The 27307-nt window shown below is 42.2% G+C and overlaps 1 protein-coding gene across 1 annotated transcript; it reads left to right on the top strand.

Annotated features, from left to right (window-relative positions):
• The first annotated feature begins 380 nt into the window (after nucleotides 1–380).
• LOC309699092 (uncharacterized protein) lies at nucleotides 381–26631 on the top strand. The gene is made up of 10 exons (XM_082521946.1): nucleotides 381–834; nucleotides 1225–1350; nucleotides 18016–18225; nucleotides 19083–19193; nucleotides 19798–19845; nucleotides 20466–20576; nucleotides 20656–20760; nucleotides 21016–21155; nucleotides 25130–25296; nucleotides 26025–26631. The coding sequence occupies exons 1-10, from the start codon at nucleotides 678–680 to the stop codon at nucleotides 26143–26145; spliced, it is 1296 nt and encodes a 431-aa protein (XP_082378072.1). The 5' UTR covers nucleotides 381–677; the 3' UTR covers nucleotides 26146–26631.
• Nucleotides 26632–27307: the final 676 nt, after the last annotated feature.

Raw genomic sequence — 27307 nt, 5'->3', positions numbered from 1 at the left:
TGTCAATTGCATTCAGGGACCAGTTGATCAAATCCATAATTCCTCTTTTAGGTTTTAGAGAACAGACTGTGAGAGAATGTTCCAGGGAAAGTAATACAAAAAACACGAGACTAGAGAAGGACATAAGAGGCTAAGCAGGGAAGCTAAGGGAGAGGAGGAGGAGGGGAGGAGAAAAGTGCGACCTCCTTCGTCAAGAGCAAGTGTTAAAACTTAACATGTTTTTCTATCAGGCAAAAGAAAAAGGTGTTGCTGACAAAGAGACATTTCCTGCTTTGTGCACACTGTGAGCATGAGGTGTGAATGTGGTTGTGGTTTGTTTCACCATAGGCTCACCTTTAGTTGAACAAAGAAAAATGAAATTATTTTTGTTTCATGCAAAATGTTTTCACACTTTTCTGAGTGGCTTTGCACATATAAATACAATGAAATGTTCTATTTGTGTGTTCCACCACACTGGAGGTTTTTATTCACATTAATTAAATGACAGTTTAGGTCTGTGGTTCTTTGCATGCTGCCACTTCCTCAAAGCTTCTTCCTGTCTGAAAGCAGACAGAAGGCTGGACAAGAAACACTGAGAGCAGCATCAGTACAGAACAGCTTGATATCTACCAGGGTCAGTACTGCAGAACTGTTAGAGTACAGCTTAAACTCCTGCTCAGCGTCTCAGTCCTCTCACGATGTCCTCAGATATTTATGCTGAACCAGATCTATCAAAGAAGGTGAGATACAGCAGAAAGGAGGACGGAGCAGAGTGGGAGCAGAGGGAGGTGGATATCTACGAGAGTGCAGATGAGATGAGAGATAGTTATGATCATTTTCAATCGGAGGAAGGAGGTAAGTCAATTATAAAAACAAATGTACTGTAGAGTTTGTAGAGCTCTGTGAACAGGAAATTTATTTACACACTTTAGTCACAGCGCAGATGTTATATTTCTTTTGTTTTTGGCTAAGCTGATACAACCTCAACCGCAGGTCTATTAAGCCTTTCATGCATGAATTACTTTTCAAAGAGTTTTTTACATGTCCACTTAGGTGGACAACATACATTTGAAATTAAGTGTTTGGTATGGAGTGACGCATCAGTGTCCAATGTAGTGGTTTAGGTGTAAGTAGACCATCAACACTGACACAAATACAAGACAACAGCCTGTAGTGACCACTATGTGTTAATCACAGACTGACAGGAAATAAGCACAAACCAACATCCACACTGCTTTCTAACAGGACCACAGACTCTGAATCCTCCTTCAGTCCTGAAGGGCTCTTTCAGATGTGCTACACTGGGTCTAAGAGTGCTGTGCCTCCTGATGTTAGCTGGGATCATCATCCTGTCCATATGCTGTAAGATAAGATACAACCTCTGAACTTCTCCTGCAAATGAATGTATGACTGATACTGAATCCCAGCAGCCAACAAACATGCAGCTTCACAACCAGAACGTGTCCTTCTGCCACAGAAAATACAGGAAGTACATGAAGCCAACACAGAAGCAGCAAACACTGCAGTTCCTTTAATGACCACTGGAGGCTGATGCTGAAAGCGAGTCAGTCCCCACAGACTCCCATGTTAAAATGAGCACCTTTGCTGCAGTAAAAACATGTTTCCATTCAGGACCAAATGAGTTTTGGTCTCTAAGGATAGTTTCCTCTTCATAAAAACTGCACGGTGGCATTTTAAATGGAATTCTCTGATCAATAATATGAGCTGCTGTGTGGTACAGCCTGACCAACACGTTGGTTTTGCTGACTGAGCTTCTAGTATTTCATCAGTCTGTTACTTAGCACTGATTAGCAGGTGTGTGTCTGTGTGCATGATTCCTGGTTCATATCTTGTGTGTGTTGTGGAGTGAATGTTCTTGTTGTTCCTTCAAACTCTTCACTCAACACGGTGATTCTGTGATTATCTCAACAAAGCAGACAGGCAGCAGCATCTGCTGCAGACTGGACACTGATGTTTTGGAAGATAGATCAGCAATACATGAGTTGAGCTATTTTCCAACAGCCCCACAAACTGAATGTAAAGAAAAGCAGAAATCCTCCTTTGAATGAACAGCTGTGCTTGAACTCTCTTCATCTGCAGTCTGTGATGACGTTCAGTTACAACAAGTCAGTTTGAAGGAATCAGGATTGAAACATGTTCAAAGCAGCGACCGACACATTTCACTTTGTTCAGTTTGTCTTCATGTTTTTGTGCTGTAATGTTTCTTTTCTCACAGAACAAAAAGTGTTTCAGAGAATTCCTGTCTCTTCTTCTTTGGTGTTTGTAAAACTTCAGAACATATGAAGGAAGAAGCTTCAGTAAATATGACCTGATAGACACACATTTCAAAGTGATGTCTGTAAACAGCTGACAAAACAGTTTCAAACAGCAGAAAGTCAGCTCTGACTTCTTTTTATTCTCCATTTTTACAGCAGGAAGATTTCATATTCATCAAAGCTTGAAAGCTGTTTTAGTGTGCATGATGATTCTCAGAGAAAAGTCTAAAGGAGGGAAAGTGGGCGAGAAACCTGGGAAAGAAATACAGCAAATATTGGAAATATTCCAAAAGAGACGCATATTTATATGAATGTGACAATAGTTATGAGTTTAGTCCAGTTTCATATCAGATTTGATCTCTCTGACAGGTTCTGGGAACAGGATGGTCAGATCCTTATTCTGGTCACTATGGAGTCTGCTGTGACTATAATAGGAAATGGACGGGGTCATATTATTCTGAATCAAAGACCTTCATCTGTGAGAGATGAGTTTGGTGCTTTGATGTAAATGTTTGAATAATCCAACCAAAGACACCTCACTATGAAATGTCCTGCATGAGCCTCAGACTCAGCTTACAGTCTTTACTTGTTCATTCTGCATCATATATTGATTACATATATTGTCCCTCTGTGCTCTGTGCTGTACAGTAAGGTTGGAAGTCATCCACACAAAACCTTGAAGTACTTCATTACTCTGTAGTTCCAGCAAATTGTTCTAATAAAAGTCAAAGTGCAGCTTGTCTTTACTTTGCTTTACTTGGTTTATTCATCAGTCTGTTGGTCCTAAAACTACAGTTCTTGGTCTTGTTTCAAAAAGTTCAGAAAAAAATATGTTTGATTAATAAGAATTTTAAAGGTTCTGATCAGCTGGAACATCAGAAGGACATTTTTAAACCTCTGTGTATGTGAAAGTGACAGAAAGACATTAAATGTTAATTGTGTTATGTGAGTCATGTATATTTAGTTTTGCATTTATATGGAAGTTGTATTTAATTTTTTGTATGATGGATTTGAAAAACAAATATTTCACATAAAGCTTTAAGTGTTGATGACTTTAATTACAGATAAAATAACTTACTCAGTAACTTATTGGTTGAATTGTAAACGAGAGAAAACGGCTTCAGAGCTCTAAGTGTCGCTATATTAAAGGTTCAACATTTAACTTGGAGACACTTTGAAATATTTCAAAACATCAACTCTCCTGCTTGTCTGACATTAAGACTTGGATGACTCTTAACTTCTTACACCTTAATGAAAGCAAAACTGAAGTCATTGTGTTTGGGCTTCCTAAAGATCCCAACTTCTCTCTTGACTTTTTGGGACCCCTAACCTCCGATTGCACTTCTTCCATTAAGAGTCTTGGAGTTATTTTTTACAATGCTTTTAAACTTGATAAACAAATCAGCTCTGTAGTTAAGGGATCTTTTTATCATTTACGGATTTTAGCCAAAGTCAAGTCTTACCTTTGCAGGAACAATCTAGAAAGAGTGGTCCATGCTTTTATTACTTCACGGCTGGACTACTGCAATTCCCTCTATGCTGGCCTAGATCGTTCCTGTCTACATCGCCTTCAACTGGTGCAGAACGCTGCCGCTCGCCTGTTGACCGGTTCAAAAAAAAGAGACCACATCACTCCGGTTCTCTGCTCTCTCCACTGGCTCCCAGTTGCTTTTAGGATTGATTTTAAAATCTTACTGCTGGCTTTTAAGGTTTTAAATGGCACTGCACCTTCTTACCTGTCAGAACTCCTTAGTACTTATCGCCCCAGGAGATCTTTGAGGTCAGCCGATCTGATGCTTTTAGATGTTCCCAGGTATAAATTAAAGACAAAGGGAGAGAGGGCGTTTGCTGTGGCTGCACCCAGACTGTGGAACAGTTTACCTCCTCACGTCAGATTCTCCAAAAGCCTAGAAACTTTTAAAACTGCTCTTAAAACTCACCTCTTTTCATTGGCTTTTAGAAAGGTTTAATTTATTTGTTTATTTATTTTTTATTTGATCAGCGAGGTGTTTTACGAAATTGTGTTCTATTGTATTTTTATCTGTATTTACTGTACAGCACTTTGGTCAGCCTTGGTTGTTTTTAAATGTGCTCTATAAATAAACTTGACTTGACTGACTTGACTAACAGAATATAAAGAAAACATCTCTGATGTGATGTTCAACACATCTATATATGAACTGAAGTTAGCATCCAGCTAATGTCAGCCTGTACTAGGGTTGCCAACTCCCTGAAAAATAAATAAGGGACACCTCGTGGCAACCCAGTTCACCCTTCCCAGTGTGGTGAATTTTGTAGCTCTTTTTTTTGTGTGTGAAATTATTTTTTAACCATTTGACTTGAATTTGATTTAAGCAGATGCATATTCTTTGTGATATGACCATATGGGAAACAAATGATCATTTAGCCATTTATTTTTAGCTCAAAATGACAACATTAACACAGTAAAACAGGTCTCTTTCTTAAACAGAAGCCTGTCATGCTTAACTTTTGAGAATATAAGTAAATCTTTCTTTAAAAGAACTCTGTCCTGCTTAACTTAAAATTATATAAATTAATATAAAACAATAGAACAAAAATATTCTTGTAACAGTGCACATATAGTGCATTTAGTACAATTGGCTTCAGTTGAGGTATTATTTCAGCTTTTCTAAAGCTAATCAGCTGCTCCTGTTTGTAAACCCGCTTGTTCCCATGATTACGCATCACAACTCATCATCATTATTCATCTATGTATTACTTTTATGTATTAGTCATCTATTTGTTGTAATCATCTATCCTTACAGTTGTTTATTACACAAAATAAATTATATTATCACACTTCTGGCCACATAGCGCTGATATTCACTGCACATGCCCATATTAACCTTAACCAGAGGGTTTAAACAACAAACAGTGTTTACATACCATATCTGCTTCTGCCGTGGCCTGGTGGACAAGAAATTGGTTAAGGGTTCCCCGAGCTTTCACGCCCCTCATGTTCTTCATGTGCCCACCACTAGAAGCATGCCTATGGAAAAAGTGCACCGGCACACAGTGCAGTGCGCTTTAAAGGTGTTATCGTGCATTTTCCAGCCAGGTGTTTCCCTTTTCCCATTCCTCCCTGTACTTTTGCAGCCTTTTTTTTCTTTCTCTGAGTGAACAAACATTGCTGCTCTAATGCTGGGCTCACACTGTGTGAATTTTGGCCCATTTTGAGACGATTTTTGAGTCATGCGACCGACTTGGTGATCGGCCCGATTTTGGCCTTCATCGTGCATCGTGTAGTATACGTGGGATAACGAGAAGCACACTGCTCACGCGCAAACACGTAAACGTCGGTGAAAAAGACTGAGCAGCACGGCTGTGCAGCCTGTGATCTGGACACAAGCGATGGAGGCACAACTTGTAGAACTTTGGAAAGCTCATCCGAGCCTTTTCCATGTGGCATCACAAAATTATCACGACCACAACAACCATGAAAATAGTTGGATTTACATGCTGCTCAATCACAGCTGCCTGATCATGTTTTTCATTAGCAATTTAGCAAAGTTGATGGTGGTGGTGTGTCTGTGTGAGTGAAAGACAGAGAGAGAGAGGGAGAGCGACAGATTTTCTGTTATAACCTTCATGTTATGGAGGCACAGTGTGAGCACTCAGGTCGCATCAGAGCATCGGGCCGTATAGTGTGAGACCTGCATCGTGACCTACCAACTTCTAACCCCTGCGAGTCAATCGTGCAGTTTGAGCAGGAGCTGAATAACGTGACTGAAAAAATTGCACAGTGTTTGCCCAGCTTTAGGTGTACTGTCGTCCGAGACTTGCACCGCAGTGTCGGCGTTTGTTTCCCTGTTGGCCATGCTTCTTGTTGTGGTCACCTGTTGTCTTCCGGTATTTTCTCCCTAAGTGACCTTTCCTCGACCAATGAGATGAGCGGTAATCTGAATTGTCATACTCGAATTGTCATAAGTGTGCTGTCAGCTCATTGGTCACAAAGCAGGAGAGGGGCTGGGAATTATGTTTTCAAACAAAGTGTTAATTCCATTAACATTTATAGACTACTTTTGATTCTCACTGTATTACGGGACAAAGTGCGTCGCTTATTAGCTCAATACGGGACGTGTACTTTTGTTTCTAAATACGGGACGATTCCGTTTTTTAAGGGACGGTTGGCAACCCTAATCGCATAACCACTTAGCTGGCCGCGGCTGAACTAGCAGGCTCAAGAAAGGAAAAAACACTAAACACTCATAATAAACAAAACTGTCACAACATTGCAATACTATGAAAACACATCTTAAACATAATTAAACACATTTACTACTATTCTGACTGGTTAGTTGTTTTTTTGTCACAGTGCATTGAACTGCAATAGCGGTGCTATGTGAGCTAGGCTAACTCACCAGAATAGTTCAAAAGGCTCGAAGAAACACTCCGACTCCTTCGAGGTAGGTACCCGTCTTTGGTTCACCGCTAACGACAGCTCTCTCACAAATATTAATTGAACCTCTTTTCTCTCTTTCAACTGGGAAAAACCGTGCTCCGCGGCAGCATGGAGGTTTTCCTTGCCGTCTTTGTTCTTCTACACCACACCTTCACGCGCACCGAGATGCAGGTGATGCCTTCAGGGCAAGCCCGGGAATTAAACTATCAGACGAGAACTACGATGCATTCAAAGAACCCTGTACTTCTGATTGCTGTAAATCTTACGAGGGTTACATTTGCTTCTTTTTTCATTCAAGCTGAAGTCCGGGACAAACTGTGTTCCTTTTCAAATCAAATCAAATGACTTTTATAGTCACATCACATGTGCAGGTACACTGGTACACTACATGTGAGTGAAATTCTTGTGTGCGATCTTCACAAGCAACAGAGGTGTGCAAAAATACAATACCATAAGAACAAGCAAAATATAAGAATGGCTAAATCTGAGAATTATATGAATAAATATATGTACAATATGAATGTGTATACTAAATGTGTTTTTCTACGTGTGTGTACATGTGTGTGTGTGTGTGTGTGTGTGTGTGTGTGTGTGTGTGTGTGTGTGTGTGTGTGTGTGTGTGTGTGTGTGTGTGTGTGTGCGTGCGTATGTACATATTTTACAAATTAAATAGAGTAAACAATAAGATAAAATACATAAAATATACAGAGGTTGGTAGTTGGACATGTGCAAAACAAGTGGCATTTATATACAGTGTGGAGTGCATAATGTTGAAGTTCCAGTAGTGAAGCTGAGGTGTCTATGAAGTGTTCAGCAGTCTGATGGCCTGATGGAAGAAGCTGTCTCTCAGTCTGCTGGTTCGGGACCGGATGCTGCAGAACCTCCTTCCTGATGGAAGCAGTCTGAACAGTTTATGGCTGGGGTGACTGGAGTCCTTGATGATCCTCCCCGCTTTCCTCAGGCACCGCTTCCTGTAGATGTCCTGGAGGGAGGGAAGCTCACCTCCAATTATCTGTTCAGAGCACCGCACTACTCGCTGGAGAGCTTTGCAGTTGTAGGCGGTGCTGTTGCCGTACCAGGTGGTGATGCATCCAGTGAGGATGCTCTCAATGGCACAGTGATAGAAGGTCCTGAGGATGCGGGGGCTCATGCCGAATCTTTTCAGTCTCCTGAGAAAGAAGAGGCGCTGCTGCGCCTTCTTCACTGTTTTGTTTGTGTGTACTGACCACGTAAGATCCTCAGCCAGGTGTACACCAAGGAACCGGAAGCTGCTCACTCTCTCCACAGCAGCGCCGTTGATGGTGATGGGGGTGTGTACTTCTCTGCACCTCCGGAAGTCCGCTATCAACTCCTTTGTCTTTGCAACGTTGAGGGTGAGATGGTTGTCTTGACACCAGTGGGTCAGGGCGCTGACCTCCTCCCTGTAAGCCGTCTCATCACCGTTGGTGATAAGACCCACCACTGTAGTGTCGTCCGCAAACTTTACAGTGATGTTGGAGTTGATAGTGGCCGTGCAGTCGTAGCTGTAGAGTGAGTACAGGAGAGGGCTCAGTACACACCCCTGTGGAGCACCAGTGTTCAGTGTGATGGGGGATGAGGTGATGCTGCCCAGTCTGACCACCTGGCGTCTGTCAGACAGGAAGCTAAGGATCCAGCTGCAGAGGGAGCTGCTCAGTCCTAGATCCTGCAGTTTCCTGTCCATCTTTGAGGGAACGATGGTATTGAATGCTGAGCTGTAATCTACAAACAGCATTCTCACATACGTGTCTCTCTTCTCCAGGTGTGACAGGGCAGTGTGTAGTGTCAGGGCTATGGCATCATCAGAATCAGAATCAGAATCGTGTTTATTGGCCAAGTATATGTGCAGACACATACAGGGAATTTGGTTCCGGTAGATGGTGGCTCTCAAGCACAGCAATGTAAATCACACACACACACACACACACACACGCACACACGCACACACACACACGCACACGCACGCACGCACACACAGACACACACGTGTCTATATATACACATTACACATACATACACAAAGCTGAGTTAAACCAACTATAAATAACGAATCTAAACTTATATACATAAAATACAGAAGTGAATGAGGTGGAATGAATACTACAAAATGTACATAAGGTGCAGTTGCAGTCTGGCAGTGGGAGCAGTGTGACAGGTCAACTGTTAAGAAGGGAGATGGCGAGGGGAAAGAAACTGTTCCTGTGTCGGGTGGTCCTGGTCTGCAGGCTTCTGTACCGTCTGCCAGAGGGCAGCAGATCAAAAAGTCTGTGTGCAGGGTGTGAGGGGTCTGCGATGATTTTCCCTGCCCGTTTCCTGGTTCTTGAGAGGTACAGATCCTGGATGGAGGGCAGGGGGGCGCCGATGATCCTTTCTGCTGCCCGTACAGTCCGCTGCAGTCTGCTCCTGTCCTGTTTAGTGGCTGCTCCATACCAGACTGTGATGGAGGAGCACAGGACAGACTCAATGACCGCAGTGTAGAACTGGATCAGCAGCTCCTGTGTCGACTGTACTCCCCCAGTTGTCTCAGGAAGTACATCCTCTTCAAGGAACTTGAAGATCTTCACAGCTGACACAGGGCTGTCTGATATGGTGAGGGGGAGCAGAGTTGAGGGATGTCTCCTGAAGTCCACTGTCATCTCTACAGTCTTAAGCGTGTTCAGCTCCAGATTGTGCTGACTGCACCAGAGTACCAGCTGCTCAACTTCCTGCCGGTATGCAGACTCATCACCATCTTGAATGAGGCCAATGACAGTGGTGTCATCTGCAAACTTTAGGAGTTTGACAGCCGAGTTCTTGGAGGTGCAGTCGTTAGTGTAGAGGGAGAACAGTAGTGGTGAGAGGACACATCCTTGAGGGACCGGGTTTCAGAGGTGATCTCCCCCAGCCTCACTTGTTGCTTTCTGTCTGTCAGGAAGCTGGTGATCCACAGACAGGTAGCTGGTGACACGATGACCTGGGAGAGTTTGGAGGAAAGAAGTTCAGGCACAATGGTGTTAAAAGCCGAACTAAAGTCCACAAACAGGACCCTGGCATAAGTTCCCGGGCGGTCAAGGTGTTGCAGGATGTAATGCAGCCCCATGTTCACTGCATCATCCACCGACCTGTTTGCCCAGTAGGCAAACTGCAGAGGGTCCAGCTGGTGGCCTGTAATGTCTTTCAGATGGGCTAGTCGTTCGAAGGATTTCATGACCACAGACGTCAAGGCGACAGGTCTGTAGTCATTCAGTCCTGTGATGGTGGGTTTCTTGGGAACAGGGATGATGGTGGAGCGTTTGAAGCAGGAGGGAGCTTCACACAGCTCCAGGGATGTGTTGAAGATGCGAGTAAAAATGGGAGCCAGCTGTTCAGCACAGGTTTTGAGGCAGGAGGGTGAGACAACGTCTGGTCCGGGGGCTTTCCTGGGCTTCTGTTTCTGGAATAGTCGGCTCACATCCTGAGTGTGTATTCTGAGTTTCAGGGAGGAGGAAAGGGGGGTGAGAGGTGTGGTGGTGGTCGTTGAGTCTGGATTGGGGAGGGGCAGGGTGAAGGGGGGAGAGGTGGACCTGTTGTGGCGGTATGCAAATTGTAGAGGGTCCAGTGAGTCGGGTAGTGCAGAGCAGATGAAGTCCCTGACCAGCTTCTCGAAGCATTTGCTTACGATGGGGGTCAGGGCTACAGGTCGCCAGTCGTTCAATGAGGAGATGGTGGAGGATTTGGGTACAGGGACGACGGTGGCCATTTTGAAGCAGGCTGGGACTACAGACAGAGAGAAGGAAAGGTTGAAGATGTGCGTGAACACTCCAGACAGCTGAGCCGCGCATGACTTGAGGACGCGGCCGGGAATCCCGTCCGGACCAGTAGCTTTGCGTGCGTTCACCTTCCTGAAGCACTTCCACACATCCTCCTCAGACACAGTGTGCGCACTGACGTCATTTACCGCGTAATATTTTCTCTGAATGTGGGACGATTCCGTTTGTACGGGACGGCAACTCTACTAACTAACCTTATGAACATCCACCTGCTGGCCTCTGTGGAAGCTCCGCCACAGCCACCACCAAACAACTGAGTTATTTTGACACATCGGCCAGCATCTGGCCAATCCAACACCTTTCATTGTTTATACCGTTACTAAAAAAATGAAATAAATAATCATCGGCCGTAAAAACAAAAAATCACCGCCAGTCCAGCTGTGGTTACTAACAAGAAAATGCACTCGCGTTACTATTTTTCAACAAACAGACGGTTGAAGCTGTGTTCAGCTTACTGCATCTTATATCAGTTGCACGTGAGTAGCTGTAAGTAATCTGGATGCTACAGATTGCCCACGGACAGCAATCACTTTCTGGTAGACGATCAGTTTTTGGCACAACACCTGGAGCTCAGGGGGCAAAACAATGGCACGAGTGCTGCTGTTTGACTGAGGAAGAATAAAGTAGTCGTGGTAAGCCAATCACATGACCACTTCAAGATGACAAAGCAACAAGGTTTGTAAATTGTGCCACGTAAAACCAGAGTCATGATAAACAAGATATACGCAGCGTTTTTCCCTCAATAGTTTCGTCACGTTTGCTGTCTAAGGACAGCGCAGCGAGACCTCTCTGCTTATGAGCAAAAAAAAACAAAAAACAAACAAAAACACCCATTTTGTGTTGGTGGAAAAATGCACCATGTCGACCAATTAAAAAATGATATGGCAACATGACATTTGGTTGTTTAGGAAGAGGGGGAAGTTTTAGGAGTGACAGAGAGAGAGAGAGCGATTTGTGACGTTTAGCGTGTTTGGAGTGTGTGGTTAGTGTGTTGTCTTGTGTAGTTAGTGTGTAGTGTTGTGGATAGTTTTGTGTTGTGTGTCAGAACAATGAGGCGACTGCTGTCTCCAGGTAGAAACAGGAGTGTCACACCTGCTGCTGTCAGACCTGCAGGTATCAGGCTGTGATGTTTCCTTTATAGTGGACAGAAATATTTGGAGTGGCACAAATAATTTGTCTGTGAAGGTTCTCAGTACATCCAGGTCATCGTAGTCGTAGTCAAAGGAGCTTGCAAAGAAAAGCGTCTGGACTTCTTTAAGTTACTTGAAGACGTTTCACCTCTCATCCGAGAAGCTTCTTCTCCACGGAGGCCGTGGAGACTGTCAGAAAACGACTACAAGAAGACAGCTCCTTGGAGGACAGGACCAACTTCACACCCGATCAGACCTACACACTGTTAGACCTCTGCCTCACCACTACATATTTCAAGTACAACGAAGGCTTTTACAGACAAAAACATGGCTGTGCCATGGGCTCCCCCGTGTCACCTATTGTAGCCAACCTTTACATGGAGGAAGTGGAAAGGAAGGCTCTTGGCTCTTTCAAAGGAAGAGTACCCAGCCACTTGTACAGATATGTGGACGACACCTGGGTCAAAATCAAGACACAAGAAGTGGAATCCTTCACTGCGCACATTAACGCTGTGGATAAAAACATCAAGTTCACCAGGGAAGACACAAAGGACAACTGTTTGCCTTTCCTGGACTGCGCCGTGCACATTGAAGAGAACGGCAACCTCAACATCGAAGTTTACCGGAAGCCCACACACACGGACCAGTACCTCCTCTTTGACTCCCATCACCCTCTGGAACACAAACTTGGAGTAATTAGGACCCTACACCACCGGGCAGAACATGTTCCCTCTAAGCCGGAAGGAAAAAAGAAGGAACACACACATGTAAAGGAAGCACTCAAAACGTGCGGCTATCCTAAATGGGCGTTCTTAAAGTCAGCAAAGAGGCAAAGAAAAGAAGAACAGACACCAGCGAGGGAGGATAAGAAGGACAGACGCAACAACATTGTCATCCCCTATGTAGCTGGTGTATCAGAGAAACTCAGGAGAGTTTTCTCCAAGCATGACATCCCAGTGTATTTCAGACCCACCAACACGCTCAGACAGAAACTGGTTCACCCGAAAGACAAAACGCCAAAACACAAACTTAACAATGTGGTGTATGCTGTACAGTGCAGCGAGGAATGCACAGACCTCTACATTGGAGAGACCAAACAGCCACTTTACAAGCGCATGGCACAACACAGAAGAGCCACCTCCACAGGACAAGACTCAGCAGTCCATCTGCATCTTAAGGATATGTTCACATTTTGGACAGAGAGGACAGATGGTTTGAAAGAGGAGTGAAAGAAGCATCTATGTCCACTGTGAGCGACCATCTTTGAACAGAGGCGGGGTTTACGACACCAACTCTCTGCCATCTATAATCCAGTTTTGAGATCCTTCCCAGATGCCTTAACGCCCACTCACATCCTGGGCCATCTGACCTCAGGAATTCGCATGATAAGGTGGGGCCAGGTTTCACAATGAACACACCCGAAACTCTGGCTGTTTGGGACCCACACCCAGTTTCACACCTTGGCTCAGGCGATTAGAGGATCATCAGGGGGTCCTTTTGTCCCTCTGTGGGGGGAAACTCCCACTAGGTTTATATCTGGGACTCTCCACCATTTGACCTTAGAACTGAAGAAGCTTCTCGGATGAGAGGTGAAACGTCTTCAAGCAACTTAAAGAAGTCCAGACGCTTTTCTTTGCAAGCTCCTTTGACTACGACCACAAATAATTTGTGTGACATCTTGTTGAAGAACAGCTGATTGTTCTGTAAATAGTTTGAAATGGTTATTTAAAAAATCAAGGTAAAATTAAATGGATGCAAATAACTTTGTTGTTTGCAAAACTTGTGCATAGGATTTTAAAATTGACAGTTTATATTTTACATTTAAAGTTATGAAATATGATCATTAAACATGTTTGTGGTTGTTACAGTTTTTTGTCTGATTTAGATCAGTTGTGTTAATACAGTTTGTCAGAATGAAAACATGACTGCAGATTCAGACACGTGAGGTTGTGCTGAAAAGAATGAGACCAAACAAGGCAAGTAAATAGTTTTTAAAGGTGAAATGTGGAGGAAACATCAAACATCAAAAGTAGTTTGTTAGTAGTTTGTTAAAGGAAAATTGTTTTTATATAATGTGATCAGCTTCATGAAATGTGCTTTTTATTGATCACTAAGCAATCTACATGTCTATGTGACTTTTCACCTAATAACTTTTGTGATGAGCTTATTCAGCTACTAACCGCTTCCTGTCTTCCGAGAACATGCAGATGTAGAGAAGGGAAAAACCCGTAGCTCTGAGTGACATTGTTATTTTTATACACACACACACACACACACACACACACACACACACACACACACACACACACACACACACACACACACCATATCCAACTTCTTAATAACACTGAACTGGTCTGCATTGTTGCATCATATCTTTATTCTCTTTCCCCCTCCTGCCCCCCCCCCTCTTTCTTAAATAGATAACTATCATATCTGACATCATATCTCACAGTACAATAATATTGAACAGGTTGCATTGTTGTACTTTGTCATGTTTCTCAGGTCTTTGTCTGAATTTCTTATGAACATTACTTGTCATGTCCTCATGTTGTTGCTAAGGATTGTCTTATTGCACTGGAGTCACACTGGGTTAAATATTTACACTTGGGTTTTAAGGGGTATTTATTATTTTCTTCATTATTTTATTTACGGGTTGTACGGAAGCCCCAAACGCAATTTCATTGTTCTCTGACAATGACGATAAATACTTAAATAAAAATAAATAAATAATAAATAGAAAAGTCGTGTGTCCATGACTGCGAGTAAAAGACAACTGCAGTGTTTGTGTTTTCTAACTCTTAGCTGAAGAACTACGGGGTGATTTAAAGAAATCCCCTGTCATAGTTAAAAATGGCCAATTATACCCTGGACCCCTTGACGTTTCAGCTTGTGTGTCTTGTTCAGTGGTGGTCGTCTTTCAGCCTTTCTTACCTTGGCCATGTCTCTGAGTATTGCACACCTTGTGCTTTTGGGCACTCCAGTGATGTTGCAGCTCTGAAATATGGCCAAACTGGTGGCAAGTGGCATCTTGGCAGCTGCACGCTTGACTTTTCTCAGTTCATGGGCAGTTATTTGGCGCCTTGGTTTTTCCACACGCTTCTTGCGACCCTGTTGACTATTTTGAATGAAACGCTTGATTGTTCGATGATCACGCTTCAGAAGCTTTGCAATTTTGAGACTGCTGCATCCCTCTGCAAGATATCTCACTATTTTTGACTTTTCTGAGCCTGTCAAGTCCTTCTTTTGACCCATTTTGCCAAAGGAAAGGACGTTGCCTAATAATTATGCACACCTGATATAGGGTGTTGATGTCATTAGACCACACCCCTTCTCATTACAGAGACGCACATCAATCAATCAATCAATCAATCAATCAATCAATCAATCAATCAATCAATCAATCTTTATTTATAAAGCACTTTTCATACAGAAAAAATGTAGCACAAAGTGCTTTACATAGTTAAAAGCAGCCCACCCCACCCTCCAACTCACTCCCCACACTCTCAATACACATATATCCCCCCCCCCCCCCCCCCCCCCCCCCCCCCACACACACACACATACACACACGCGCACACTTAAAGAGTAAAAATTGGGCTGGGCTCGCATGAGCCAAGTGAGGAAACACTATAACAGAGAGCCGTAGACCGCAGGCTCCGGGCTGGGCACACAGCAGGAGGGAGGCCAAGGAGCCCCCCAGCCAGGCTGAGAGGACCCCCAGAGACCCAGCAGCCACGGTCAATCACAGCCCCTGTGCAGAGAGCGCCCTCCGAGGAAACACTGGAGATATGACACAATACGATATATACAGGGTAAAATGATAAAATAAATAAGAACAGGATACAATATAAATATAAATAGAGTAAGAAGATTAAAAAATGAATAAGAATAAAATCAATAACTATTAGGTAAAGTCTAAATTAATAATAGAATAACAGGATAGAATAAATCAGCATAAAATAAATAAACGCTAAGTAAAAGCTAAATTAAAAAGGTGGTCTTGAGCCTGTTCTTAAAAACATGTACGTTCTCTGCGGCCCTGAGCTCCTCCGGCAGGCTGTTCCACAGACGAGGACCATACCACTGAAACGCTGCCTCTCCGTGAGTATGTGTCCTGACTTTAGGGACAATCAAAAGGCCAGTACCAGAGGACCTCAGGGTCCGCGAGGGTTCGTATGGTAAAAGCAGATCTGAGAGATAAGAAGGCCCGAGACCATTAAGACATTTAAAAACCAATAAAAGAACTTTAAAATCGATCCTGACACACACGGGGAGCCAGTGCAGCGATTCTAAAACCGGTGTAATGTGGGCCCGCCCTCTGGTCTTCGTCAGCACACGGGCTGCAGAGTTTTGCAAGAGTTGTAAAGTTGAAATATTCTTCTTAGGAAGACCAGAGAGCAGGGTAAGATTTGCAGCCACTTCAGAGGTTAGATAGCGCCTCCTCACAGTTCGCACCGAGGTCTCCCGCTGAATAAAACCGGTGATGTTAAAAAACACACAGTAGTGGTCAGAGACAGCCAAGTCAACAACAGAGGACACGCTGGTGGACAGCCCATGGGTGATGACCAGGTCCAGAGTGTGTCCTCTGTTGTGAGTCGGCTGCGTGACGTGCTGGATAAAATCCAAACAGTGAAGAATGTTTAAGAATTCTTTTGTTGCAGGGTCAGAAGGATTATCTATGTGCAGGTTAAAATCACCGGTTAAAATTATCATGTTATATTTTGAATGTATGTTTGTTAAAAATTCTGAGAATTCCTTGATAAAAGCAGCGCTGTCTTTAGGTGGTCTATAAACTGTGACAGATAAAACTGGAGGGCTGCTGAAAACAATAGCGTGGAATTCAAAAGTGGTAAAATGATCAAATAAAATTTGTTTGGTGGTGAGTGTGTTGTTGGCTAAAGATGCAGTCCCACCACCTCTCTTACCACTTCTAATAGAAAAAGAGAAATTAAAATTTGGTGGGGAGGCCTCAGTGAGAACAACTGGTGCATCCGAGCCCAGCCATGTTTCAGTTAAAAATAAACAGGCAAGTTTATTATCTAAAATTAAATCATTAATAATAAAAGACTTGTTCGACAGAGAGCGTACATTTAAAAGTGCCATACTGATTGAGACTGGTGGATTTTTGACAATAGAGTTGAATGGATGTTGATATTTTTGAAGAGGCCGGAGGTTATTAATGTTTTTGGAGTTACTGGATTTATGATAATTCTGTTGCTCTCTGTTTGTGATTATGACGGGTACATCACCTAATATGCTTAATTGGCAGTAGGCTTTCGAGCCTATACAGCTTGGAGTAAGACAACATGCATGAAGAGGATGATGTGGACAAAATACTCATTTGCCTAATAATTCTGCACTCCCTGTACCCTGGACCCCAGAGAGTTAAACATTTTTTTAAAGTAACACAAAAGTTACTTCTGAAGTAATTAATTACTTTTAGAATCTAGTAACTCAGTTACTTTTTTGAAGAAGTAACTAGTTACTATAATTAATTACTTTTTCATAGGAACTTTCCTGACACTGCTATCTACACACTCCAAACACACAAAACGTGACAAATCTCTCACATCTCAAGACTCGCTGTCACTCTCTCTCTCTCTCTCTCTCTCTCTCTCTCTCTCTCTCTCTCTCTCTCTCTCCCTCCCCCCCCCTCCATTTTATCTCGGCTGTAACATCTGATGATGTCAAATGAGGACACGAGGATGCGTGGCACATTACATGTTGCACAACGTATTCGTGAGTTTCATATCAGATAAGAAAAATATTTTCAGAAACCGTTCAGATGCACTTTTATCATTTTGTCCTATAAATTTGTTCCATCATGTGACTCGGCTGTCATATAAACACGTCTGTGTTCTTATTTAGTCACAGATCAGATCATCACATCTGTCAGGACAGAAAGACTAGCAGCAGTAAAAAGTACTGCAGAGGCTCAGGTTCATGTTCAGCCCAGGCTCTGTGCTGCAGCTCAGCCCCTCTCTCTCCACTTTCTTTACTGTTTCAATGGTCTCTGTCCAAAAAACAACAACAAAGAAATATCTGTGAAAAAGTAGAGTTCATAAACTCAAACCATGAATGAATAAATAAATAAAATAAAATGCAAACATTTTATTTTGAAGGAAATTTAGTTTAATTTGTTGAATAAACCCAGAAAGTTGATTCTGTTTATCTGGACTTTGTGTTATCAGTTTTAATTCTATGAACAAAATGTGGTTTAGCTTTTCCTGTCATGACGTCTGTACCTCCTGTTGAAAGCAGCTCACAGAGAGACAGAGACAGCGAAGCGACAGCAGCATCAGAATACAGAGGACCAACATTTACTTATGATTTACTGCAGAATCAGAATCAGCTTCACATAGAAAAGCTCCAGTTAACAGAGAAACACAGCGACTGAGTGACGGCTCTGCTGCACAGGAAACTGATACTGCTGAAAACTGAGCATCTTAAAATGTCTTCCATCATTGATGAGGATCCAGAGTTGAGCATGAATGTGAAATACAGCAAAGGAGAGGACAGAGGAGAGAGACTGGAGGGACTGGTCCTCCTCCATGAGAATGTGGACTCCTGCACAGACCGTCAGGTCCATGTTTCAACACAGGACGGAGGTAAGTATCAAATACTGAGGCATCAGGAATCAGGAGAGACTGTTTCCATCTTCTCAATAAAATATCAAACTAATACAGATCCATCAAAGCTTTTGGATCCAGAGACTCAGTTTATTCATGGTGTGGAGGAAAGTTCAAGCTTTGGTGAAGGTGTGCAGTCTCTGCTCTTATCATGGTTTATATGTTTCTATATTTTTTAATGTTTTCTGTTTATTTAGAGAATAAATGATAAAAAGTGTCTAGTTTAAAGTATCAGTGTGTTATTTTAGTAAGTGTAGAAACAAGCTGACAGAAAAGTGTTGGAGGAGTTATCTCACAGATCAGTGGTGAAGGCAGAAATATAAGAAACAAGGAAGTGTTGCTCGACACTGTGGAGCGAGTATAACCACAGAAACTACTCGAAGCACACTTGTCACAGCTAGTTTTAGCTGACAGGAAATCAGACCAATGAATAACAACTCTGTTTTCATTTCAGCAAATCATGGAGATATTGTTTTAATGACATAATATTCATGTTATAATAACCAACATTGTCCTCATGATCTGGTCTTTGTGTGAAACACGCTGATACACATTCGTCTGTTTCTGAGTCACATCAAAGCGTTTCTCTGTCAATCAGAGTCTCTGTTCTCACATATGTAAAAGTCACCTGAAGACGAACATGTGACAAAGTCTCCTGTAAATATCAAAACTGCTGGAATGAACTTGTTCAGCTCATCATCAGGTCGGCTGCAGGTGGAAAGTCTTTCTGACGATAAACCAATAAAATACGCTTGAAAAATGGGAAACAAATTATGATTAAAACATGTTTAATAATTAAATTAACAAATTCTTTTCTCTCCATTTTGCCTTCGTAGAAATAAAAGCCCAGAAGAAGCTTCCAGCTGTGAAAAGAAGCCGTTTCAGAGCTGTTGAAGTGAAGCTGGTGGTTCTGTATCTGCTGATTCTGGCTGGAATCACAACACGCTGTGAGGAGTTTTATTATCATGCTCATGATACACTCCCATGTTAACATGAGCACCTTTGCTGCAGTAAAAACATGTTTCCCTTCAGGACCAAATGAGTTTTGGTCTCTAAGGATAGTTTCCTCTTCATAAAAACTGCACGGTGGCATTTTAAATGGAATTCTCTGATCAATAATATGAGCTGCTGTGTGGTACAGCCTGACCAACACGTTGGTTTTGCTGACTGAGCATCTAGTATTTCATGAGTCTGTTACTTAGCACTGATTAGCAGGTGTGTGTCTGTGTGCATGATTCCTGGCTCATATCTTGTGTGTGTTGTGGAGTGAATGTTCTTGTTGTTCCTTCAAACTCTTCACTCAACACGCTGATTCTGTGATTACATCAACAAAGCAGACAGGCAGCAGCATCTGCTGCAGACTGATGCAGGTGCAGCCACACTATGTTAGACAGTGGCCGTCTGTCATTGTGCGACTAGTTAGTTCACTTGGTGTATTAAGCAGGTAGCTAACAAGCTAATGTTAGCTCCATTCATCTCATTGGAAAATGAAAAACTTTATTTAAATCATTTTAAATTTTAAATCTTCGGTTTTGTTGCATTTCTAACCAGATATTTTGGTGAGTTTGGAAAAAGAGCAGCTGAAGGACGAGATGGAAGGTAAGAAACTATTAAAAACTGTCAGAGTTGGAGACGGATTTGAAAGGTAACTGATTTGACATTTTGAATCAGCTTCTTGTGTTAAGATAAAAAAAAGAAACAAACCAAATGACAGCAGCTGACCTCCCAAACTAACATAAACAGGAGAAACTGTTCACAGTCAAGGGCAGCTCAGCCCTACAAACTCCTTCAGAGTAAAACAGGAAACACACAGTGAGAGCAGTACTTCCACAGGAAGTACCTGATCACATGGAAACACCTTTGATATGAGGAAGTGTTGATTCCCACGGCAGCTTGTCTGTTCTTTCAAAAACCTAAAGATAACATCTCTGACTGCAGGTGTAGAAATGCTGTTTGACTCTTCACCTTCTTCCTCCACACTGAAGCACAATTATTCTGAATCTTGTCAGTGGTTTTTGTTCACAGTTGATACGTATTTAGCTCATCAGATTTCCTGTAGTTCTAACACCTCCACCCACAGGACATGTTAAAGAGCAATGGCTGCAAGTTTCTGACTCTTATTGATATTTGACAAAGCAGAGGAAGAAGATTATTTCTGTTCAACGTTTCACTCATTTTATTTTATTTTATTTTATTTTGGTTTCACTGAAATATTTCAGATGCTTTGAACAAGAGTGAAAACAAAAGACTTCATGCTAAATGTGACAAACTGAACCACGTTTACATTGACACCAAAAAGAATCACACTGAGCTGCAGGATGAACTTCAAGGTAAGCAAACACCAAGTTCTTATATCACAGATATATTTGTAGAACATTTTAACTTAATTTGAATCTTTTTACTCTAAAGACACAAAAACCAGCCTGACTCAGTTACAGAGCCGTTATGATGAACTGAGTAAAAACCACAGTCAGTTACAGGAAGAAGTGAAGAAGCTGAAGGAGAAGATAGAAGGTAATAAAGTTTGAATAACTGATAGAAAACATCAGTGTTACACAGTGATAACCTGATTGTGTCTTTGTTTTGAATCCTAAATGTTTGATGCTGTGTAACAGTTTCTCTGTATAAATGTAAGTTTCAGTTCATTATGAATAAGAGAGAAAACCTGAGTTTAAATGAAGCATTTACAGGGAAAATGACAGGGACCAAAGATTAATGTGATACAACAGGACACAAAGTCTGACTTTAAAACATGTGTTTGACTTTAAGAGAAGTGTCCTGATCGATGGACGAGATTTGGAAGCAGCTGTTACTTTAAATCCACTGAGAAGAAAACTTGGTCTGACAGCAGGAGAGCCTGTCAGGATAAAGGAGCTGATCTGGTGATGATAAACAGCAAAGAGGAACAGGTGGGTGTGTTTGTTCATGTCTGTGTGATCTTTGATGGAGCTGACAGTGAGTTACAAAGTTCTTCATACTGTGAATTAAAGCCACACATTGATGATAAGTATACATGTGCAAACATACAGACACATAAACAAAGCAGCACATTCATTCCATCAGAAACACAACAGTTAGAAACTATGGAGGAAAATAAAGGGGAAAAGATTGAGGGAGAGCTAACCTGTAAAAATGAGTTTCAGCCGTTAACAGTCAGCTGACCTGATAGTCTGAGGAAGGCTGTTCCACAGTTTGGCTGCAACAAGCTCAAAAGCACGATGGCCTCTGGTGTTCAAATCAGAGCGAGGGACAGTTGGGAGACGCTGATTAGATGATCAGAGAGGCCGGCTGCAGTGATAAGGTCCAAGAAGCTCTGCTATATAAGCAGGGGCCTGTTCATGCACAGCTTTATATGTTCATAACAGGATTTAAAAGAGGATTCTGAATTTCACTGTAAGCCAGTGAAGAGAAGCAAGAATAGGTGAGATATGAGACTGCAGGCCAGGTTTTGTTTGCAGCCTTGCTGCTGAGTTCTGCACTAACTGCAGACCAACTATGGAGGACTGAGAAATGCAGGTGAAAAGTGAATTACAATAATCAGGCAGGAGAAAGTATGAACTCAAAGTTCCAGATGATTGAATCACAGTAAAGATTTGATCTTTGCAATATTTCTGAGCTAAAGGAAACAAGACTGGCTGACCTTTGACATGTGAGGCTCAAAATGCAGCTGTTGGTTCAAAATGATCTTTAACAGGTGATTGGATGTTACTGGTGAGGGGGACGATGTACTGACTGACCTCCTCAGAGAAACTGAGCCAAACAGCACAACTTCAGTTTGAGATGAAGGAAGTTTAAATCCATGAAGTGATGACAGAGAAGCATTCACTGAGGCAGGAGAGGCTCGACAGAAAAGCATTAGTGTGTGTGTCATCTGCACAGCAGTGCTAGGAGATCCCATTAAAACCATTAAGCAGATGTCACAGGGGCAGCATTTATAAAGAGAACAGAACTGGTCCAAGGACTGAGGCATGTGGGACTCAGATGAGGACACACGTTGATTAATATGAAGTATCTGTTTGATATTCAAAGATGGTCGCTCACAGTGGACATAGATGCTTCTTTCACTCCTCTTTCAAACCATCTGTCCTCTCTGTCCAAAATGTGAACATATCCTTAAGATGCAGATGGACTGCTGAGTCTTGTCCTGTGGAGGTGGCTCTTCTGTGTTGTGCCATGCACTTGTGAAGTGGCTGTTTGGTCTCTCCAATGTAGAGGTCTGGACATTCCTCGCTGCACTGTACAGCAAACACCACATTGTTAAGCTTGTGTTTAGGAGTTTTGTCTTTTGGGTGAACCAGTTTCTGTCTGAGTGTGTTGCTTGGTCTGAAATACACTGTGATGTCGTGCTTGGAGAAAACTCTCCTGAGTTCCTCTGATACACCGGCTACATAGGGGATGACAATGTTGTTGCGTCTGTCCTTCTTATCCTCCCTCGCTGGTGTCTGGTCTTCTTTTCTGTGCCTCTTTGCTGACTTTAAGAACGCCCATTTAGGATAGCCGCACGTTTTGAGTGCTTCCTTTACATGTGTGTGTTCCTTCTTTTTTCCTTCAGGCTTAGAGGGAACATGTTCTGCCCGGTGGTGTAGGGTCCTAATTACTCCAAGTTTGTGTTCCAGAGGGTGATGGGAGTCAAAGAGGAGGTACTGGTCCGTGTGTGTGGGCTTCCGGTAAACTTCGATGTTGAGGTTGCCGTTCTCTTCAATGTGCACAGCGCAGTCCAGGAAAGGCAAACAGTTGTCCTTTGTGTCTTCCCTGGTGAACTTGATGTTTTTATCCACAGCGTTAATGTGCGCAGTGAAGGATTCCACTTCTTGTGTCTTGATTTTGACCCAGGTATCGTCCACATATCTTTACCAGTGGCTGGGTACTCTTCCTTTGAAAGAGCCAAGAGCCTTTCTTGTGAAGTTGGTCCTGTCCTCCAAGGAGCTGTCTTCTTGTAGTCGTTTTCTGACAGTCTCCACGGCCTCTGTGGTGGGTATGCAAGTGAAGAGAGAGACTACATCAAAGGACACCATGGTTTCATCTGGATCCAGGGTAAGTTTCTGGACCTTGTCGGTGAAGTCGGTGGAGTTCTTGATGTGGTGTGGGGTGTTCCCCACGAGAGGAGCAAGGATGGTAGCAAGGTGTTTAGCAATGTTATAAGTGGCTGAGTTTATGCTACTGACTATGGGTCTGAGTGGGACAGCTTCCTTGTGGATTTTAGGAAGTCCGTAGATGCAGGGTATGGCATCCCCTGGGTAAAGGCGGTGATATGTGAGGCGGTCAATAATTTTGTCCTTTTCAAAGTCTTGAAGGCAGGCTATAACTTTCTTTTTGTAGCTGCTTGTGGGGTCTCGCTTTAAGGCTTCGTAGGTATTGTTGTCACTGAGGAGAGTAGTGATCTTTGTGTGGTAATCTGTAGTGTTTAGGACCACGGTGCATCTTCCCTTATCAGCTGGTAAAACAGTGATGTTGTGGTCTTTGGTCACAATGAACCCACCCGAAACTCTGGCTGATTGGGGCCCACACCCAGTTCCACACCTTGGCTCAGGCGATTAGAGGATCATCAGGGGGTCCTTTTGTCCCTCTGTGGGGGGTCACTCCCACTAGGTTTATATCTGGGACTCTCCACCATTTGACCTTAGAACTGAAGAAGCTTCTCGGATGAGAGGTGAAACGTCTTCAAGTAACTTAAAGAAGTCCAGACGCTTTTCTTTGCAAGCTCCTTTGACTGTGTTAATAAGAGGAGCACCATCAACAATATGAAGGCTGCAGAGAAGTCAAGCAGGACTCAAATGGAGTCTTTATCCCAGCGCAGAAGAATCTGGTTAGTAACTTTCATGAAAGCTGTTTCAGTGCTGTGGTTTGTCTGGAACCAGGTTGGAATTGATCAAAGATCTGAAGGAGCTGACGAGCAACTTGATTTAAAACAGTGGGATGTGAGGAGGGTTGATCCCACTCACAAAGACTCTGGCTGTTTGAAAGTCAGCTGAAATGAAAGGGACTGGTTTCTAATAGAGAGAAGTCAGGGGGAGATGGCAGCAGGAAGGAGTTTGAACTCCAACAACAGAACTGGAGGAGAGACTTGGGGCGGTTGAAGAGGTACAGACTTGAACTCTGACCTGATACTGTTGATGTTGCCAGTGAAGAAATCTAAAAATGTCCACAGTCATTAGAAGACATGGGAGTGACAGCAGTTTGTCTCTGGGAAGACAACACTGACTGTAAGCCTGTCAAAGATGATACATCTGTGATTGGATAGTAGGTCAGACATGTGGAAGGTCAGCGTTATGTGTGGGGCCGACAACATGATGCACTACATGAAATGATGCTGCAGTGTTCATCAATTGTGTGGCAGTGTTGTTAGAGGGATCATCAATAAGTAAATTAGACTCATCTACTAAAATGACTTTATGAACAATAACCGATGAGAGAAGATTAGAGAATCCATTCAGGAAATGATTGCAGGATTTGGGAGGTGGATCGATTACAATACAGCAAACTGGAGATTCACATTGAATTATGAAGGAGAGGAATTCAAAGCAGTTAAAGAACCAGGATTAAATGGGAACCAGTTCAGATGATCCTTAGAAACCAAGTCAACACAAAACATTGAAATAACAGAAATGTTATAAAATGAGAGAAATCCTCATAATCCAGATTATTTTTCTGATTCAATCCAACTGAATCAAATGATTTGTTAACACTGATTCCACTGCAACACTGACTGAGCTACAGGAGGAGCTGATATTCATCGATTCTTTGGCTCTTTCTGATTTCTGCACAATGGAAGAAAAGTTTCATCACAGTTATTCTTCCTTCAGACATGTTCACAAGATGATGTCACTACAACAGAAGTGCTGAATCATGACTGGAGACAATATTTGTGTCTCTTCTCAAACAGGAATTTGTCAATGAACTGAACCTGAGAGGAGAGTCCTGGATTGGTCTGGAAGCTAAATGGGCACCAGGAGGATATAAATGGTCATCAGAAGTATATGATTGGCCATCAGGAGGATATGCTTGGCTATCTAAATGGGAATGGGTGGACGGATCAGCGCTGACAGAAAGGTGAGACATTAGTTTGTTTCTATTCCAGAGTTATTATTTAGAAGTGAAACACTGATGTTTTGGAAGATAGATCAGCAATACATGAGCTGAGCTATTTTCCAACAGCCCCACAAACTGAATGTAAAGAAAAGCAGAAATCCTCCTTTGAATGAACAGCTGTGCTTGAACTCTCTTCATCTGCAGTCTGTGATGACGTTCAGTTACAACAAGTCAGTTTGAAGGAATCAGGATTGAAACATGTTCAAAGCAGCGACCGACACATTTCACTTTGTTCAATTTGTCTTCATGTTTTTGTGCTGTAATGTTTCTTTTCTCACAGAACAAAAAGTGTTTCAGAGAATTCCTGTCTCTTCTTCTTTGGTGTTTGTAAAACTTCAGAACATATGAAGGAAGAAGCTTCAGTAAATATGACCTGATAGACACACATTTCAAAGTGATGTCTGTAAACAGCTGACAAAACAGTTTCAAACAGCAGAAAGTCAGCTCTGACTTCTTTTTATTCTCCATTTTTACAGCAGGAAGATTTCATATTCATCAAAGCTTGAAAGCTGTTTTAGTGTGCATGATGATTCTCAGAGAAAAGTCTAAAGGAGGGAAAGTGGGCGAGAAACCTGGGAAAGAAATACAGCAAATATTGGAAATATTCCAAAAGAGACGCATATTTATATGAATGTGACAATAGTTATGAGTTTAGTCCAGTTTCATATCAGATTTGATCTCTCTGACAGGTTCTGGGCAGCAGGATGGTCAGATCCTTATTATGGTTACTATGCAGTCTGCTGTGACGGTGATGGGAAATGGAGACGGTCATATTATTCTGAATCAAAGACCTTCATCTGTGAGAAATGAGTTTGGTGCTTTGATGTAAATGTTTGAATAATCCAACCAAAGACACCTCACTATGAAATGTCCTGCATGAGCCTCAGACTCAGCTTACAGTCTTTACTTGTTCATTCTGCATCATATATTGATTACATATATTGTCCCTCTGTGCTCTGTGCTGTACAGTAAGGTTGGAAGTCATCCACACAAAACCTTGAAGTACTTCATTACTCTGTAGTTCCAGCAAATTGTTCTAATAAAAGTCAAAGTGCAGCTTGTCTTTACTTTGCTTTACTTGGTTTATTCATCAGTCTGTTGGTCCTAAAACTTCAGTAAATGTCTTGTTTCTAAAAATTCAGCAAAAAATATGTTTGATTAATAAGAATTTTAAAGGTTCTGATCAGCTGGAACATCAGAAGGACATTTTTAAACCTCTGTGTATGTGAAAGTGACAGAAAGACATTAAATGTTAATCGTGTTATGTAAGTCATATATATTTTGTATTGCATTTTATATGGAAGTTGTATTTAATTTTTTGTATGATGGATTTGAAAAACATATTTCACATAAAGCTTTAAGTGTTGATGACTTTAATTACAGATAAAATAACTTACTCAGTAACTTATTGGTTGAATAGTAAAAGAGAGAAAACGGCTTCAGAGCTCTAAGTGTCGCTATATTAAAGGTTCAACATTTAACTTGGAGACACTTTGAAATATTTCAAAACATCAACAGAATATAAAGAAAACATCTCTGACGTCACGTTCAACACATCTAAATATGAACTGAAGTTAGCATCCAGCTGATGCCAGCCTGTACTCTCATGTAATACCACTTTGTACCACAAGAGGCTGCAGTGAGCCAGCATAGTCTGCACTGAGCTCACATTTGTATAGTTGTTGTTGCACTACAGCATTAGGTCAGACCACAAGTGTGTTGTTCTTTTACAATAAACAGCAACAATCAGAAAGTGTGTTTGGATTGACAACAACTGTGATGACACATTATAACCTGTTATTAAAGTTCTGCCCCTGCTTTGATCAAATGTGGGTTACTGCTGGTTAGTTAGTGTGACTTCATACAAACCTGTGTGTTACACCAGTGGAAGAAGCTTTTCCTTCATCAGTCTTCTTGTTTCTTACTATAGGGCTGAACAGCTACACTAACACTCTCTGGCTCTATGCTGCCC

The sequence above is a fragment of the Aulonocara stuartgranti genome, assembly GCF_965226115.1.
Source record: "Aulonocara stuartgranti genome assembly, chromosome: 22".
Taxonomy (NCBI): domain Eukaryota; kingdom Metazoa; phylum Chordata; class Actinopteri; order Cichliformes; family Cichlidae; genus Aulonocara; species Aulonocara stuartgranti.
Note: the sequence above shows the minus strand (reverse complement) of the source record. Positions and strands in the feature narration are given on the sequence as shown.